This window comes from Podarcis vaucheri (assembly GCF_965113315.1).
Source record: "Podarcis vaucheri genome assembly, chromosome: 5".
Lineage (NCBI taxonomy): Eukaryota > Metazoa > Chordata > Lepidosauria > Squamata > Lacertidae > Podarcis > Podarcis vaucheri.
This window is the reverse complement of record NC_138763.1, coordinates 83,488,000-83,507,703: the sequence shown is the minus strand read 5'-3', so window position 1 is coordinate 83,507,703 and position 19,704 is coordinate 83,488,000. Positions and strand designations below refer to the sequence as shown.

Here is a 19,704-nt window from a genome sequence, read left to right as displayed (position 1 = left end):
TGCTTCAGGTTAAGAACAGTTTCAGGTTAAGTATGGACCTCCGGAATGAATTAAGTACTTAACCCGAGGTACCACTGTATAAGGATCAGGGAGCAATAGGAAGCTCTGGGAAGTGTGTTGGTCTTGAATCTCTGAGCGGGCTGACTTTTCACAACCCTGTATCAGAACTGTGGCCCATCTAGCTCCGAATATTTATTAATCCTGGCTAGCAATGGGTCCCCAAATCCCCCCCCTGTCTGATATCCTTTAACTGCCAGTGCCACAGAATTGGCCAAGGACCTTATATGAGGCAAGGATGTGCTCTTGAGAATCAAACAGTATTTTAGTGAAATTTTCTCTCTCTCTTTGCAATTTTGCCCAATATGCAGATTTTTGCAAAGCAATTTCCCCTAATATAGTGCTCCCCCCCGTTATTTTCACTAATACATGTATCTTATGCACACTTTTCTGGCGTACATGTGTTTTTATACATGTTACTTGCATGTGTGCAATGATTTGAGATCAGTAAAGCTGGAAAGACTTGAGGAGGGCCTCTTTTTTCCCCATTCCCTGCTTTTAGTTGACACTTCTCCCCGCCAAACCCCCCCCATAACTGGTATTGTCAAAACTTCTGCAAAACTAGATACGCGATCTTAGTTTGAAATCTTACTGAATTCTGAATATTCATGGCATCTCTACAAGCTGGTGATCTGTAGTGTTCAGCAGTGGCATAAGGCAAATTTTGCTGTGTCCAATAAATTTATAATGAAGTTGGCATAGTAGAGTGTTCCCTCATTATGGATGGATGGATGCTGCAGATTGTCAGCTTCCCATATAGCTGCTGTAAACCTCCCAAGAGTTTAAAAACACCTTGTGAAAGAAGCTGACTGGTAACCACCTCATGTCTCAAAACTGTAACTAGACTGCCATTTCAATGGGCAACTTGTTGAGGCTTCTGTGATTCTTCTTCTTCTTCTTCTTCTTCTTCTTCTTATTATTATTATTATTATTACTACTACTACTCACATATTTTCTATACTGTTTCATATTTTATGTTCTTAATAAGAATGCTATATTAGCTGCTATCAGTGTTACAGATTTATATGATGCCTGCCTATTCCTAATGTTATTGTTTTTGTTATGGCTTCAAAATAAACTGGGGGAGGGGGGATGAAATGAAGCAAAAAATTATATAACATTTGTATTTGTATAATCGCTTCAGAGAAAAGATTTGGATCAGAAGCGAACATTGGGGTCTCAAATTTCAGGGGTGCGCTGTGCCACACCAAAATCCACCCTCCCCAAATCTCATACCCCATTTTAAATCATAGTTGTGGTGTCCCTTGCAGCCCCCCATGGGTCCAGGCCCAGTGCAACCAAACTGGTTGCGCTTCCCTAAATCTGCCTCTGTTTGGATGTCTTTGGTATAGAAATGGTAATTTATTTTAAAAAGGGAGTTACATTTTTCTGGCACAGGATAAATGAACAAATGAGCCGGCTGCCTCTGAACTTCTTGCATTAATGACTGTGTTTGATGCAATGAATAGATATGCATATTTAAGGAAGTGAGACAATTTGGATGTATGCCACATTGTCTTATGTGGCCGACATTTATTTTGTGACCTGTAATATTGTAAATTGAGAGGCTGCCTGCTGTTTTAGATATTCGGAGTTTTGAGTAACCAAAGCAATGTTTTCTTTCCTGTTAGGAGCTGTACAAAACCACTCAACCTTTTGATCCCGAAGGCATTTTGGGTACAATCAACTCCATTCTGATGGCTTTCTTTGGACTTCAGGTAATTTGATGTGTTAAAAGTGCTGTGGTCAATGCACTGTACACACGAGGTTCTTTTGGATTCACATGACCAGATTTTCCTCATCTCACACAGTAGCATCCATGGATAGCTGGGTTATCAGAAGGTGCACACTGTAGAATTGATCCCTCCCTTGGCTTTGTTGGTGTGTGTGATGGGCAAGGGACAGTAATAGGACCAGTTTGCTGAGCTATCTGAAGCCAACAGCTGGTTATGGAACAATGGAGGAAGGGCAGGTACATGGAACAACATTGTTCATCAGAGACAAATGGCACATGGTGGATATGCAGTCAGGTGGATGTGACCCCTAGGTACAGTAAAAAGCAGCAGTCTGTTCCAGATGTTCATGCTGAGAGGAAGGGGCTGCTAACCTGTTACCTGTGGGTGTTTGATCTCATTAAAATTATCCTGTCTTGAACTGTCTGTCCCCCTCATTGGATGGATACTCATCTCTTCCCCGCATGGAGCAAAAGGAAATTCAGATGGGGAAAAGTAACAAGTGCCACCATCCTGCTAGCCCTCCACACTCATGTACTTCCCACAGCTGCTTCGGGTATTTTAAAAAAAAAACCTTTGGGAAAAAACATTTACTTGGCTGAGCATCATGTGTAGCTTGACGCTTGAAAAGCATATCCCCCAGTGAAGCGATGATGGTACACTCGCTATTGCATTCCCTGGGAATGAAATCTGTCTCAATGTTGTGTCAGAACCAGACCACAGAGGCCAAAGGGATTTATCTATTAGTCTGATGTAGGAAAATGGTTCTGAAAGGGGAACCATGAATTGTCATCCTCAGGCACATCAGTAGAACTTTATGTGGGGGACAGTTATGAAATAGTAGTAGTAGTAGTAGTAGTAGTAGTAGTAGTAATAATAGTAATACCCTATCCATCTAGCTGGGTTGCTCTTGGTGGCTTCCAACGCATATAAAAACAGCAAACATTAAAAACCTTCTGATACAGATACCTTCAGATGTGTTCTGAAAGTTTTGTAGTTCTTTTTTTTAAAATAATATTTATTGTTTTTACAACAATTTAAACACTACAAAAAACAAAACAAAGAAAAAACAATACATTACAATACAAAGACACTGCCTTACACTAAAACATTAAACTAACAAAACAAAACAAAAACAATTTAAAAACACATCAACAAAGAAAAAAATAAGTAAATTTCAATGTCTTATATTTCTTTCACATATTTCCACAACCTCCTCACACCTCCCTTTTCGTATTCCACTTCTATTAATTATTTCAGCAATTCCTTTCCATCTTCCCCTGTTTCCTATCTGTCAGGGAACTGCCATCGGAGCCAGAGGGAGAGGGAGGGCTCTAGAGGGATTCCGGAGAGCGTGCCAGGAGGGAGAGAAGCAGCACATCTTCTGGGGAAGGAAATCAGCGTAACACCAGAGGAGAAGGGGGGCAGATGGGGGAATTGGCGAGGTGGCTCCGAGACTCTTCACCGGGAACCAGTGGGGAGAGCCCGGGTCCTCTGATGCTTACACCCTCCCTGCGCAGAAGGCTTCCGCACAGGGAGACTAGGAGGAGACTAAGCGTCAAAGAGCTTCTTTGCTGGAAGAAGTTCAAGAAACGCCCACTAACGGATTCTGCCAGCGATTGAGACAGTCACGGGGGCATGGCTGTCCAGACAGAAAGGGTTCATACAGGCAACCAGCCAAGAGTGGCGTTGATTTACACACAAGCAACCCCTAGAACTATTACACTATCCTATAATTATCTTAACACATTTCAACCTTATTTTTCTTTTAATACTCTATTAATCTATTTGTACTTAATTCCTTATAACCTTTCTACTAAAGCCATATCACTTCATTCCAACATTCTTCTAGCATGCCTTAATTTTACAATATTTCTGTAAATAGTCTTTAAACTTTTTCCAGTCTTCTTCCACCAACTCTTCTCCCTGGTCTCGGATTCTGCCAGTCATTTCCGCCAGTTCCATGTAGTCCATCAACTTCATCTGCCATTCTTCCCTGGTGGGTAAATCTTGTAGTTCTTTATCTCCTTGACTTCTGATAGGATGGCAACACTTTTCCTCTATAGGAATGGTGTTTTTTAATGTACCCTAAATATGTTTCTTTGTTTTTCTGTCCCATCTTTCCTCAAACAAAGAGAGAGCAGCTCCCATGGAATTTCTTAGTAGACCCCCATCTGTATACTAGTAGCCAGATTCAGACTTGCGGTGTTGAACTTCAACAATGGAATACCGCATGGTATTCTTTGGGTCCAGAAATGTTGATGTTGAAAGAAAGATCTGTAGGCAGGAATCTGCAATTATTTAGTATCCTGCTTTTGAGTCTTTCCTGTGTAATCCTTGTGGATTTTTTCACTGCAGGGCAACATTTTCCATATGGCAAAAGCAACCAAGCAACTGTAAAGACCGACAAATTGATGGTGGCATAAGCTTTCCTGGACCAGAGTCCATTTCATCAGATGCCACAATCACTTTGTTCATCTCTAAGGTGCTGCAAGACTCTTGATTGCTTTTGTTGTGATGGGCTAACACAACTAGTCCCTCTAGAAATATTTTATATGTAGAGTTCTCTGTGTAAGAAACCAAGTTGCATCAGAAACAGCTTGTGTGGACCTTTTCACTTTGTGACCCTCCTGTCCCTTAATATTGCCTGTGAAGTGACTTTATGAGAAAAAAGAGGCCCAGCCATTTTGTGTATAAGCCCACAATGGATCAATAACAGAGAGGTGTTCTTTTGTTTTGTTTTGTTTTTTTAAAAAGGAGAGCAAGAAATCTTGTTTCCTTTTTAGCATTTTTAAAAAAGATATTAATTTGTTTAACAGATGCTGCACATCATGAGAACATGAAGTAAACCGGGTAAAAAGCACGGCCTCTTTTGTATGAGATGTTTAAGAAAATTGGGTGTTTCGTAAATACATGGAAAAGCTGCTTTTTAAAGGCGTCTTTTATGGCTCCCTTGGTCAGAGGATAGTTACCCGTAGAATTTTGAAACCCAAAGCTCATTACAACTTTATGGGACTCTTGTTTCCTAATTTTATGAGCACAGTTAATTCTCAGGCTTGTATGAGGTGTCAGGTCTGTCAGCTGGGAGAGGCAGAGGGAGGATTACCAAACAAATCTGAGAGGTTCGCTCCCCCACAATGTTCCTCACTGGCTCTCAGGACCCTTTCAGCGGAGTCCTCCTTCAGGACAGCTGCTGCCTGACATCATGGTGCAGGCTAGAATTCCCTGCAGATGTTTGCTGTGTAATTTGCTGAGAGTGGTTTTTGAAACCAGCCGGGTATTGAGACTTCGGTCTTAACCAATTATTGCTGTTAAAGGAAGAGCTTTTCAAAGCTGATCAGCTTCCATGAGTCAAGTGAGGGAAAGGTACATATGAGATCTGCAGGAATGACAAATAGTGGCATACACAATGTGGGACCATTTGTCTGTTTTTGGCTCTTCATAATTTCTACTCTGACTGGTAGTGCCTCTTCAGAGTTTGAAGCAGATCATTCTGTGGAGTCATTCCGAGCCTGCCAAGCTTTTGCCCTGATCCTGCTATGCTTGTGTACAATAGGTTGTGTGCCTGTAGCTCACAGATCATTGTTATGGTGCTGATCAGCTATTCAGGGTTGTAAGTCACTGTGGCTTGACCAGGGCAAGATAAAATGACTAACAAATTGAATAAATAATAATAAAATAATAATTCAGGAAAGGAGTGGGCAGAGTGATAGTAACCAAGCCTCCACTTCCAAACAGCTAATTGGATCTCTCCCCAATTTTCTGATTAGAGCTGGTTCAGGAAAGAAACCTTACATGTAACTGGTTGCGTGCTTCTCCTTATCTGCCTACTTCTGTACAACACACGCCCTATAGATGTCTCTAGGCCTGCATGACTGATACAGTGCAAATGCTTATTTAGTGCTCCTGAGGAATATTTTTTATCTAATAATGGTGAGACTTTTTCCATTTGGTGGTTGTACTGATTTCTCCTTCTTTCTGAAGGTAATTAGGCCCTTTTTATTCTGCCTGCACTCAGTTCTCCGACTGTTATGGCTGAACTGTTAAGAATGTGCTCTTGATATTTGCAAATCTTGTAGTGCAGCAAATTTCTGCAATCCCTATTCAGTGATAAAGATGGTGAGATGTGTTGAAAACTCTCTAATGGATAGCACTCACTCAGCCAATGCTTGTGGGATGGCTCTGTGGGACATTTCCCTTATTTAGCCATTTAAGTTATCTGGGCAGTATTCCATAGTAACGCTTATATTTTTCGTGCTTTGGCTGGGCTTCTATAAAGCATTGTAAAGTGTTAATGGTGAAAACATGTGCATTAAACATCCCAGTTTAGGTGTTTTATTTTTGTTCTCCTACACGTCATGCCTTCTTTCCAATGTTTTAGCTCCTGCTGGAATCAGTAAGGTAAAATAAGCTTCACTTTGACTGCTTAAATCCTCTTATTCCTAAAGAAACAGCTGCACAGTTGGTGATCCTGTCCTGACCTACTGTGGCAGCAAACCTCACTGTTAATGACAGAGACCACCTCCTGGTGATAATCATTACTAGTGCAGCACAGTTATTTGCTCTCTATTCCAGCAGAAGACTGTGGGCAGGCACAGATGTAACGTTAAGGTTCTCTTAACAGCTTCCCTTCTGCATTAGAGGGGCAAGATGTGTGCTTTGTATGTTGGTGTTAGTATTCTGTTCCACTAGCCCCCACCCCAACAGTATTCATGTATTGGCGATGCTGTTCTATGGTATATCCATTGCCACTTGCAGGGGCACTTGCCTCAGTCTCACCTGCCTCAGATGTAATGGAGATATAGAGCTGGGTACCATGTCCATTACGGGACGCGGGTGGCGCTGTGGGTTAAACTACAGAGCCTAGGACTTGCCAATCAGAAGGTCGGCAGTTCGAATACCCGCGATGGGATGAGCTCCCATTGCTCGGTCCCTGCTCCTGCCCACCCAGCAGTTCGAAAGCATGTCAAAGTGCAAGTAGATAAATAGGTACCACTCCAGTGGGAAGGTAAACAGCGTATCTGTGTGCTGCTCTGGTTCGCCAGAAGCGGCTTAGTGAGCCAGTGTGGTGTAGTGGTTAAGAGCGGTAGTCACGTAATCTGGGGAACCGGGTTCGTGTCTCCGCTCCTCCACATGCAGCTGCTGGGTGACCTTGGGCCAGTCACACTTCTTTGAAGTCTCTCAGCCCCACTCACCTCACAGAGTGTTTGTTGTGGGGGAGGAAGGGAAAGGAGAATGTTAGCCGCTTTGAGACTCCTTAAAGGGAGTGAAAGGCGGGATATCAAATCCAAACTCTTCTTCTTCTTCTTCTTCATGCTGGCCACATGACCCGAAAGCTGTATACCATCTCCCTCGGCCAATAAAGCGAGATGAGCACCGCAACCCCAGAGTCGGTCACGACTGGACCTAATGGTCAGGGGTCCCTTTACCCTTTACCATCTCCATTACATTTGAGGCAGGTGAGGCTGTGCAAGCCCTGGGCTGGAATCTGGGTGCCATGGTGGGCTGGATGAGGGTGAGTAAATTGAGCTTGAATCCTGGAAAGATGGAGGCCCTGTGGTGGTGGTTCCTATGTCTGGGAAATAAGCCAATTGCACTCCCTCTGAAGGAGCAGGTCTGTTGCTTGGGGATGCTCCCTGATACATCTTTGACAACCAGGGGCCCAAGCAACCTCTATGAATAGCAGAAAGGTAAAGGTACCCTTGACCATTAGGTGCAGTCGCGGATGACTCTGGGGTTGCACGCTCATCTAGCTCTATAGGCCGAGGGAGCCAGCGTTTGTCCACAGACAGCTTCTGGGTCATGTGGCCAGCATGACAAAGCCACTTCTGGTGAACCAGAGCAGTGCACAGAAATGCCATTTACCTTCCTGCCAGAGCGGTACCTATTTATCTATTTGCACTTTGATGAGCTTTCGAACTGCTAGGTGGGCAGGAGCTGAGACCAAACAATGGGAGCTCACCCCATCACGGGGATTCGAATTGCTGACCTTTCAATCGGCAAGCCCTAGGCTCTGTGGTTTATGCCACAGCGCCACCCATGTGCACCTTCTTTAAAAACCTCACTGGCAGATAGGGAAGTACTTATGGCTTCAGCAGCATTGTGATCATGCAAGGCAACTTTCTGTTCACTACAGCATGCTAGTATTAATTTGATACCTTGTTGTTTCTAGAGAGATGACATCTCATTTTTTAGCTGCCATATTTTTCGCCCCATAGGACGCACCGCCCCATAGGACACAGCTAGTTTTTTTTGGGGGGGGGAATAAAGAAAAAAAAATATTCCCCCCCAGGCATGGGGCTGGCGCGGGGGAAGCCCGAGCTTCCCCCGACCCCAGCCCCCAGAACAGCCTGCTATCCGCAAGCCTAGGGAACCGTGCTGGTCTCCCCAGGCTTGCGGAGAGCGGTGCGAACCCCAGGAGCGCTCTTTAGCGCGTCCCAGGCTTCGGAGTGCAGGCAGCTCTGCGCAACCCTCTGGAGCCCGGCGCTGCTTCGCGCCGGGCTCCCGAGGGTTGCGCAGGGCTTCGTGAAACCTGAAGAGCAAGAGGGGTCGGTGCGCACCGACCCCTCTCGCTTTCCAGGCTTCAGCGAAAGCCTGTATTCGCCCCATAGGACACACACACATTTCCCCTTCATTTTTGAAGGGGGAAAGTGCGTCCTATAGGGCGAAAAATACGGTAATTCTGCAGCCTTCAAATCCATTTGTTTTCCAGAGAAGCTGTCCTGATGTCACTAGGAAATAATGAATTCTGGAACAATGAATTGAAGTTGGATGAATTTGTTCCTCTAGGAAATATTATTTTAAAAAATGTATACCCCCATCAGCTGCAGTCAAGTGGCATTTGTTCTGCCAATATTATTTAGATGGTGGTATAATTTTTCGACAACTAAGCAGGCAGAAACTTTCACTCACACTCCCCAAGCATAAAAATTGGGGTTGTTATCAATGCATATGGAAAATTAGTTTTGGAAAGGAGAATTTTCCCACACTTCTGAATAGCTGTTGAGTGAAAACTGCTGATTAACAGAACACAGCCTCATTGCCACTTCAGCTTTGCCAATTGCCATGACTGTAATATTGTCTTCCCACCAACAGTAAAATAAAATTCCCATCAGCTACAGCCAGGGCAATGTTTGGTCCCATATGCTGTGCTCTTCAGTAAGCAGAAATCCGCCTTCATAAAAACAGCAAGGCCGTCCAAATCCAGTCCTGGGTCACATCATTCACTCAGGGCAAAATACTCAATCTAATCAGTTTTGCCTCTGATACCTAAACTAGTTGAATGATGATTTTCAGTTCTACAAATACTACCGCAAGTCATAAATTGTGGGGAAAGGTTTCTACTAGTGAGAAACATACTGGGCTGGACAGTGGCGGAGTAAGCTGCATGGGCGCTTGGAGCTGTGGCCATGAAGTGCACCCAAGGGTGAGCCGATCCGCCACACAGGGGGCGGGGCAACCTTCCGCTGCAGCAGTCTTTGTGTGATCCTCCACTTGCAGTGGGATCCTCCGCTCATGGCTGCATCAGCAGCGGGATCCTCCGCTTGTGGTGGCAGGATCCTCCACATAGTGGTGACATTTTGTTATAACTGGAAATCGGAAATGTAATAACTACAGGACCCACCCTTAAAGCATAAGGGAGAATTTTCATGTGAGTGGACTGAAACGACTGTGAGGCAATAGGTTTTCAGGTTTGTTTCTTTAAAAAACAGTATTTGTGTTTATTTCATGTGTTATAATCTTTAAAACACATGCATAGTAAACAAAGATTATTATTATTATTATTGGTTTGATTTTTTTAAAAAAATATGTTTATTGAAAGGCAGTGGCTGACAACATCAGTCCTTTTTTCTTTTCTTTTGCAGAACAATAAAACAAATACATTTCCTAAATTGAGATAAAGCCTTGATGAATTGGGAAGTGAAGATGATAAGCTATGCTTCTTGTGGTCTCTTTAATTGTATTCATTCGAAGTTCTCATTGGCAGGAAATTACATCAACCACTAACTCCTTTTACAGAAGGACTATATCTGATAAAACAGGAGGAAGGGGAAAAAAAAATCTGGCAGGCATCTTTGAAAGTAACTTTACTCCTCTTTCAAATGCCTTTCAAATGCACTCTGACGGAAAGATAGGCATGTAATTTTATGAAAGAACATTCAGACAGCTGTGAGCCTGAATGCTCACGTGCTTGTCCTCAGAAAATCAGAGGACATGGTCATGTCCTAAGAATATTCTTTGCAATGAGGAAGGAATATTGGCAAAGCCAATAGCTTTCCTTGGAAATTGCTTTAGAATTCATTGCCTTTATAAACATAATTACCACGTGTTCTTGTTCTTACTCAAATTTCTGATAGGCAAGTTATTGAGTGACCTGACTTGTTCCAATGGGGTGCAGCCCATGAGGCAAGCTAGGCAAGGGGACCAACCTGGAATGAAAAGGTGCCCAGTAGTAGCACATGGTAGCAATGAATAGCTGGCATTCGTAAACAAGGTAGCAGGTTGCAAAGAAGTAAGTGATCACAGTGGTCAGGATTAACAGCACCTGGGACAGAGCCAAGATAGTGGCGATATTGCTCCTATAAGGGGCTAAGTTCACCTGAGCTGTTATATCCTGGCACAGGCTTCATGACGGCCCAGGCCTTGCTGGGAATGGAAAGGAACTCATAGAGCTTATGCTCTGGCAAAGAGCATTACATGTATTTATTTGTTTTTATTTTCTTCTAACTCGGCACACTTGCACATGTAGAGCAAAGCAAAAGTTAACATTGTGCACATTCTTCATAACGTTTATGGTATTTAAGTACAGCATTCATCAGTTGCACTTTTGGCCCCTTGGGAAACTTCAGATGCATCTCTTGGCAGTTCAGGTGGTTGTTTACAGGGATCTCAAGGAGTTCTGAATCAGAAAGCAGTGTTTCCTACCTGAGTCTTCCCCTTCCTGGGGATTCACATGACAGAATGCTCCTCCACAAACAATTTTCATGTAGACAGAAAATTAGCATGCCAGCAAGAAGGCTAGGCTTCAGTTCTATACCCTGACATCCTAGTTTTCTGTCTACAGGAAATTGTGTGTGTGCTTAGCCTTGTGAGAGAGAGAGAGAGAGAGAGAGAGCCCCCAGTGGCTGTTTGAAGCAGGCACGGGTCTCCCCGCACAGTGAGAACTAAGCCATTTTCTGTATGGCTCCCAAGGATCAATTTCTGCTTCAGGGGCAATTAAGGAAAGTCATTTCCAAATTAGGTTTATATGCCAAGGGAGGGGTGTCTGACGGTCCCGCAAATATGGATAGTGTCAGACTGCAATTGAGGATTTAAAAAATGCAGAAAGAGGAATGTGTTGTCCCAAGATAGAATATTTGGGAGCAGTACTTGGACAGTGAAGATATTCTTCCTCTGCCTACCAGATTGCTTGGACCACTTTACTTCCACCATGAGAATACTAATTTTAAAAATTAATGTTTGAAAAAATATGAGGAACATGATGTAGAGCTTGGTTGGAAGGAATTATTTCCCATTCCATGTTGGTTGGGCTTATTTATGTATTTAATTGTATAAATGACATGAAATATTAATTCTGCATTTATGTGTTCAAAGCATTCTGCTTTTTCCATCAGAAATTGTGTTTTCTGCTCCCCCGTTTTTAACCTCTCGGATGTTTACACTGAGTTATGTCTCAGTTGAATACTTATGACCCATATTTTACATTTGTTTCTAATTTTCCTCCATCTGGATTTATCCTAACAATGACAGGTATAAAAATCCACGATGCAGTATAAGCTATTTACTTAATAATAACAAACCATGCAAATTCAATTGGGATTTCTTGAGGTTCTCCACTTGTATTTTAAGGCGCCCTAGGAGATTATTGTGTTGGTCTTTAAAAAAAATAATTAAGGCATTTTATGAGTTTGGACAACAATTTATATATAACAGGCATGTCCAACAGGTCATCATGATCCACCGGTCGATTGGGGTGGTGTCTTAGGTCGATTAGCTTTGTGTTCCAACTTTGGGCAATCCCCCCCCATAGATCACAGCTGGTCTTTTTATACTGTGAGTAGATCGCAGCCTCTTGGGAGTTGGACGTGCCTGATACATAACAATTGTGTAATGATACTCAGAAGAGCTAGAATCAGAATTGTTGAATTCCAGCATATTGAGTTCTGAATAACTTTAGACTGCAGAGGAGGACTTATGTGACTGAATGCATGTAATGGAGAAGCTAGCCTTTCACCACGGTGTGCTTATTTTCTATGTACAGGATTTTTTTTGTATGAAGGATCACAAAATCAAGTGAGCCCAATCACCTGCAGTCTGCAGTGGTGCCACTCAGACACAGGTTTGTCAATTTCGGTTCTTTCAGTTTCTTATTTTCCCAATCTTTAATTCAGCTCTCCCAATTTGCAGCAATTCACTTTTAAAAAAAGCAACTCGTGAAATTTTGTCTGGATTTCTCCTAATGAATTTTTATGTGCACTTTTGACCAAAGTACATATTTCTGCAAGCAGTTTTCCAAATATAAATACATTTTAATGTTGTTTTCACTACTATCTTCCTTTTCAATGCACACTTTCCACTAATATATGCATTTTTGTACGTATTGGTTGGGTGGAGAACTGTATCACAGAATTCGGATGTGGATTTTTAATAAAGGTTATGTTTTGGTTTGCATATTGTTGCAGAAAGTTCAAATTTGATAGATTTGACTTTAAATGGATATTGAATTTCTTGTATAGCCTTACCCTACCTTTGTAGTTTTGCGGTGCGTACCTAGCAGCCCAGTTAGAAAAACTGCCATATTATTATTCTCCTTTCTCCCGGTCAACAAAATTATGGGCAAGAATTGGGCAGCATCCTCCAAACCAGGGCACGACAAAGTTGGAAGCCATCCTTGCCAGTACTTATTGTCCTGTAGGATTTCTTCTGTAGCAGCCATCCATTTATTAGACTGAGAAGCAGAAGTGATGACATGTCACTAGGGTGACTCAAGCAGAAGAAAGAAATATTGGAACTCTTACAAAGGCATCTGTTCTCATGAGTTTGATTTCAGATTTGACAGAGAGATGAATTCTGACAAAGCCACAAATGGGAATGATTACTTAGAAATGGAAGTTAGATACTGAATCTCAAAGGGTTACTTTCCCATAAATCTGTGCTCTCTTGCTGAAGTTTTTAGTGGTAAAGAGTGACAAGAAGTGAATATGCTTAGGACTTAGCAAACTTAATTCAGGAGTCAGACACATTTTATGATACATTCCCACATGGCTTTAGTTACTTTTCTTTCGTTCAGGCAAGAATGCATCGATGTTCTCATTTTCACCCATATTTGCAGATGCCACTTTAGTTTTAAGAATATGTTAGTATGCATTGGAAACATCATTTATTTAGAAAAATGTGTCATATGTTTACAATGCTAAACAAGTGTAGCCATGACAGACAATCAATTACAATACAAAGTAGAAAACAAGGAAATTGTATTTATTTAGAAAGATAGAAGAGAAGGAGCCAGAAAGGGGCAAAATAATAAGAAAGAAAAGAGGAAAAAAGAGGGAGAGGGAAAATTGTGTGTGTGTGTGTGTGTGTGTGTGTATGTGTGTACATTCTCTGCATCATGTTTGGTTTGGAGTGGGATGTAATTGGAAATAATGTTTATATAGCGGAACCTCGTTTTTTGAGTGTCTCAGAAGCCGAATGATTCAGAATCCAAATGCCAAAAACCGGGAAGTGAATGCTTCCATTTTTGAACACGCCTCGGAAGTTGAATGGCTTCCAAGGCGCGTTTTTCTATTTTCTCCATTGAAATTGCTGACCGCCCATTGCGTCTTGGTTTGATGAACGTTTTGGAAGTTGAACGGTCTTCCAGAACGGATTACGTTTGACAACTGAGATTCCACTGTAATATTAATTCCAATAATCATGTTAGGGTTGTACCCAACAAAATAACCTGGTTATAGAATGGAAATTCCCCCTATATCTCTTCACATGCCCCACCCCCATCTGCTCTGGAGATTTCAGGGAACCTCTAGAACAGACTTGGGCAGCCCAGAGGAAAGGAGAGGTGGGGGAACTTCCATAGCAGAAGCCCTTGACAAAAAGGATGACTTCACTGAATACCACCTTTGATATCTCTCCACAATCAAATCAATTAAAACATACAACGGTACATTGTCTTGAAATCTTCAGTTCCAATGGTTTATAAATAACCTCTGCCATTCTATGAACCTATAGTAAAATGATAAATGATAAAATAGTACTATTTTACTAAGATGCATAGTAAAAGTATTTAAAGAGATTGTTAACCTCCTTTGGTTCTCCACCAGGTGCTTATGGTTTAAAATAGCTGATTGAGGACTATCATTTTAATTATGCAACATTACTCTGTTCCTAGTCATTTCTTGAACCATATTGGTAGTGGCGCCTGCCCTGTGGAACGCCCTCCCATCAGATGTCAAGGCAATAAGCAACTATCTTACTTTTAAAAGACATTTGAAGGCAGCCCTGTTTATGCTGTATTGTGTTTTTAATATTCGGTTGGGAGCCGCTCAGAGTGGCTGGAGAAAGCCAACCAGATGGGCAGGGTATAAATACAATTATTATTATTATTATTATTATTATTATTATTATTATTATCTTGTACAGCTTCACTTCAGTCTGACTTGTACAGGAGAACTTCCCAGTGAATGTTAGTTAGTACTGATGAGGGTGTTGTTTAGATTTTCTAATTCAAGCATAAAGGCACTATTTAGTAAGCAAAGCAAAGCAATGGTTCACCTTCAGCTGCCCAGCTTTTGTGGCCACTGAGTCACTTCTGGGCAGCCTAAGGGACATTATAGGGTCAGTTCACACATGCATGTTCATCACTTGTGACTTAGCATGGAGTGGACTTTTCAGTCGAACATGCGAACTCCATGTCTCCATGGGAAAATATTGTGTTTTGAATTGACTCTGAGTAATATGAAAACTCTAGTGACAAACATATATGTAAGAACCGCACCTTAGAACTGCAAGTCTGCAATCCCAAGCAAATGTAATATATGTAATTTTCACTGAACTAATAGGACCTCCTGTAGTTTGCAGGCCCCTGTGGATATGTTTAGATAAGTAGATGGGTTGTGCATCTTTCACTTAGTTTGTGAATTAGGTCAGGATTGTCTGAAACAAAATGTATAGAGATAAAATGTGTAGAGACAACAATACTAAAAGGAAAGGGAGTTCATGATGGCTGGGAGTTTGTTAAGAGGGAGATAGTAAAAGCACAACGTCAGGCAATACCAATGAGACGGAAACATGGAAGGTGCCTAAAGAAGCCAGGGTGGCTATCTAAAGAACTTTTAACTGAATTAATATTAAAAAAGGATGTGTACAAAAAATGGAAAAGGGGGGAAACCACCAAAGAGGAATTCAAACAAATAGCCAGCACGTGTAGACACAAAGTCAGAAAAGCTAAAGCACAGAATGAACGCAGGCTTGCTAGAGAGGTTAAAAGCAACAAAAAAGGCTTTTATGGGTATGTTTGTAGCAAAAGGAAGAACAAAGAAACAGTGGGGTCACTCAGAGGAGAAGATGGTGAAATGCAAACAGGGGACACAGAAAGGGCTGAACTCCTCAATGCCTTCTTTGCCTCAGTCTTCTCCGATAAAGAAAACAATGCCCGACCTGAAGAATTTGGAGCAAATGATTCAGCAAAGGAAACACAGCCCAGAATAACTAAGGAGATAGTACAAGAATATTTGGCTAGTTTAGATGTATTCAAGTCTCCAGGGCCAGATGAACTGCATCCAAGAGTATTAAAAGAACTGGCAGATGTGATCTCAGAACCACTGGCAGTCATCTTTGAGAATTCCTGGAGAACAGGCGAAGTCCTGGCAGACTGGAGGAGGGCAAATGTTGTCCCTATTTTCAAAAAGGGGAAAAGAGAGGACCCAAATAATTACCGCCCAGTCAGTCTGACATCAATACCAGGGAAGATTCTGGAGCAGATCATTAAGCAAACAGTCTGTGAGCACCTAGAAAGGAATGCTGTGATCACCAATAGTCAGCATGGATTTCTGAAAAATAGGTCATGTCAGACTAACCTGATCGCATTTTTTGACAGAATTACAAGCCTGGTAGATGAAGGGAACGCAGTGGATGTAGCCTACCTTGATTTCAGCAAGGCGTTTGACAAGGTGCCCCATGATATTCTTGTAAAGAAGCTGGTAAAATGCGGTCTTGACTATGCTACCACTCAGTGGATTTGTAACTGGCTGACTGACCGAACCCAAAGGGTGCTCATCAATGGTTCCTCTTCATCCTGGAGAAGAGTGACTAGTGGGGTGCCACAGGGTTCTGTCTTGGGCCCGGTCTTATTCAACATCTTTATCAACGACTTGGATGATGGACTCAAGGGCATCCTGATCAAATTTGCAGAAGACACCAAACTGGGAGGGGTGGCTAACACCCCAGAGGACAGGATCACACTTCAAAACGACCTTGACAGATTAGAGAACTGGGCAAAAACAAACAAGATGAATTTTAACAGGGAGAAATGTAAAGTATTGCACTTGGGCAAAAAAAATGAGAGGCACAAATACAAGATGGGGGACACCTGGCTTGAGAGCAGTACATGTGAAAAGGATCTAGGAGTCTTGGTTGACCACAAACTTGACATGAGCCAACAGTGTGACGCGGCAGCTAAAAAAGCCAATGCAATTCTGGGATGCATCAATAGGAGTATAGCATCTAGATCAAGGGAAGTAATAGTGCCACTGTATTCTGCTCTGGTCAGACCACACCTGGAGTACTGTGTCCAGTTCTGGGCACCACAATTCAAGAAGGACACTGACAAACTGGAACGTGTCCAGAGGAGGGCAACCAAAATGGTCAAAGGCCTGGAAACGATGCCTTATGAGGAACGGCTAAGGGAGCTGGGCATGTTTAGCCTGGAGAAGAGGAGGTTAAGGGGTGATATGATAGCCATGTTCAAATATATAAAAGGATGTCACATAGAGGAGGGAGAAAGGTTGTTTTCTGCTGCTCCGGAGAAGCGGACACGGAGCAATGGATCCAAACTACAAGAAAGAAGATTCCACCTAAACATTAGGAAGAACTTCCTGACAGTAAGAGCTGTTCGACAGTGGAATTTGCTGCCAAGGAGTGTGGTGGAGTCTCCTACTTTGGAGGTCTTTAAGCAGAGGCTTGACAACCATATGTCAGGAGTGCTCTGATGGTGTTTCCTGCTTGGCAGGGGGTTGGACTCGATGGCCCTTGTGGTCTCTTCCAACTCTATGATTCTATGATTCTATGATTCTATGATTCTAAATTCGTTTCTAAACTTGAGGACAAATAAGATGCTGTGGAGAACTGACAAACTTTCACTGTACTTTGTTTGGAAGCAGCACACCTCTAGAGCAGTAATTTAAGTCTTAGCATCTCTGTGATGTTGAGCTCTTGCTGCGCGCTTGTTTAGGCTTCCATCTTTTTCCTGTCACTGCAGGTGTTCCTTAGCTCTGTTAATACAGCTTTATGCATTAACAATATAAACAACACGGGCCAAATGCCCTCTGGTTAGAGACTGAGTATCATTTCCCCAATTTATAAGAAAGCGAATAGGAATGATCCACAAAACGATTCGCCAATTAGACATCTCCCCAAAGCTACAGTATATGCATGGCATCTCCTTCAAAAATGATCAGACACGTTACAAAGTAACAACGTTATTCTGAGGAGGACACAGAATCATTGATCAATGTTTTACAACCTTACATTATGATCTCTTGGGGGTGGGGAGAGAAATGCAAAGGATGCGTGCACAAAACATAATCCACAGTATGGGAAAAATCATGGCTGGCACATGCACAGACCATGCATCAATGCCTTACACTCTACTGTAGGAGCAAGTATTGTGCTTATGTGTGCACAGGCTTACACGTGCAGCATTAATGTGCATGCCCAAATGATGGGTAGAATTCAACATTGCACTATTATAAATGTTCCACCTGTGCAAGCATATCAGCTTGCCAGACAGAATAACCCACCTTTCCCTTTGTGCAGTTCTGGGGGTTTTGACCCCCACCCACTGAGCCAAATTTGTGCAATTTTCCTCCTCCCTGTGTCCATACTTGGAAAAGGAGGTGGGGTAAAGTTGCATGGCATGGGCAGTTCCTAAGAACAGGCAAGTTATGCATGTGGACTCCATGTCAAATGTTCTGCTCTTTGTATGCGGGTGTGGATGGAAGTGGAGGAAAGCGTGAACTGGATGCTGCCTCAGACTTTGAACTGGCCATTCAGTTGTTATTGTTTCCCAAAACTTCTGGGTCTTTCTTAATTGCTCTGCCCTGCAATTTTGCATGGCAGCCAAGTGCTAAATGGTACTCCCCCTGGGAACAAGTAATCACATTGCTGCGAAGTCCTTTTGGTGTCAGTACGAGCATCACCTACCAGGTGTTGCCTCAAATTTCTTAGAAGGGCAGGTGGCTAAAATATGTCTCTCAGCACCACTGTATTAAGAAGCCGATTAACAGTGACTCATGGCCGCTCCAGTTTCCTGTTGATGATTTCTTCACAGTCAACAAAACCTCGCCAAACAACCGAGACTGTGTTTTTAAAAGAAAAGGCTAACCTTTAGAAAGACCTGGAGTTGATACGTTCACTCGTGCTGCTGAAGCTGGGGAGAGCAAAGCACAAATCTTTTCTTTAAAAAGACTCTCAAAGTTGGTAGAAAAAAATCCTTATACCTTTGTATTTTGCAGTGCAGCCTGTTTCACATCGTAATGATACAGATGGAATGAGACATCTTTTCAATGCACTCTCACCACATTGTTGTTGCTGGGGTTCTACCCTTGTGGGACAGCCCCAGCCAATCAGTTCTCTGTATGGTTATGGCCGCGGGTGATTTAACCGCGGCACAGCCAGCCAGCACCCTGCTTTAATTCCATGGTGTGTGTGTGACAGCTGAATGTGTGTCTGAGTTGACATTCTGTCCCTGGCGTTTGGTCTGTGAGAGCCCATTCACATGTGCAAAGATTCTTCCCTTGAAGCAGCCCATAGCCTAGAGTTCTGCCATGCTTCAAGGATACGCTCTTTCTTCCATGATCTCCTGTATGCACCGCTGTGGCTGCTGCCAGAGCTGCCCTTGTAAAAAGAACAGGGAAGAGGAAGCAAAGATTTGCATGGGACGGGGAGAACACCCTACAAGTTGAGCATAAACACAGAATGGGAGAAGATCCTTCTGGCATGAGAGCAGAAGGAGAGTCTTTAAACCTCTTTTGTTGACCACCAGCATTACGCTTTCCATTTTTAAGTTGCTTGGGAAGACGATAATCAGGCATAGCCCAGGTCTGTAAAGCTGCTTTCCAGCTGCTTGGAGGGGGTGGTGCAAGGCTAGCCAAGCCCTGGCTCCGTGACCCACCTAAACAGAGGGAATTATTTTCCTGGGCAGCTAGCAGAACCCCTCTTTGCTGGGCATGGGGCTGCTACATGCCCTGGCCTCCACAGGAGACACACAGTCCCTCTCTGCATCTCCATTCCTTTTCGGCCACCATCAAACGAGGGCGATGGCCACTGGATTACTGATCCCACACTGAAGAGCTGCCCAACCCAGCTTCAGGTCCCCCACTAAGTGCCCCCCTCCAGAAACCACCGCTCTCAGCCGACTCTCAACTGCTTCCCCCCCAACATTCAAACTCCCTTTTCAAGCCTCTGCTAATCTTCTCCCTCCACCAGAATTCCACTCTTTCTCTTCCCCCCTCCATCCCAGCTTGACTTTCCCTTAGGAATTCTAATAGCATTACCTCAATTACCCTATAACACACAATATTTCTCATAGATTTGTTGGAGGACCCCACTAAACCCTAGAAATTAATAGGTGGTAGGAATTTGGGATTATTTACCATTTAACTGAAAATGGAACTGGTTCTTTATTCTTCCTCATTTC

General features: G+C 42.8%; 1 protein-coding gene across 4 annotated transcripts in view; it reads left to right on the top strand.

Annotated features, from left to right (window-relative positions):
- LOC309532253 (heparan-alpha-glucosaminide N-acetyltransferase-like) overlaps nt 1–19,704 on the top strand; it is a 201,900-nt gene that overhangs the window by 153,583 nt on the left and 28,613 nt on the right. For all 4 annotated transcript variants that reach the window (XM_082222432.1, XM_082222431.1, XM_082222433.1 and 1 more), the window contains one exon: nt 1,689–1,775. In XM_082222432.1, the coding sequence (XP_082078558.1) occupies nt 1,689–1,775 (87 nt within the window). The remainder of the gene's footprint in view (nt 1–1,688; nt 1,776–19,704) is intronic.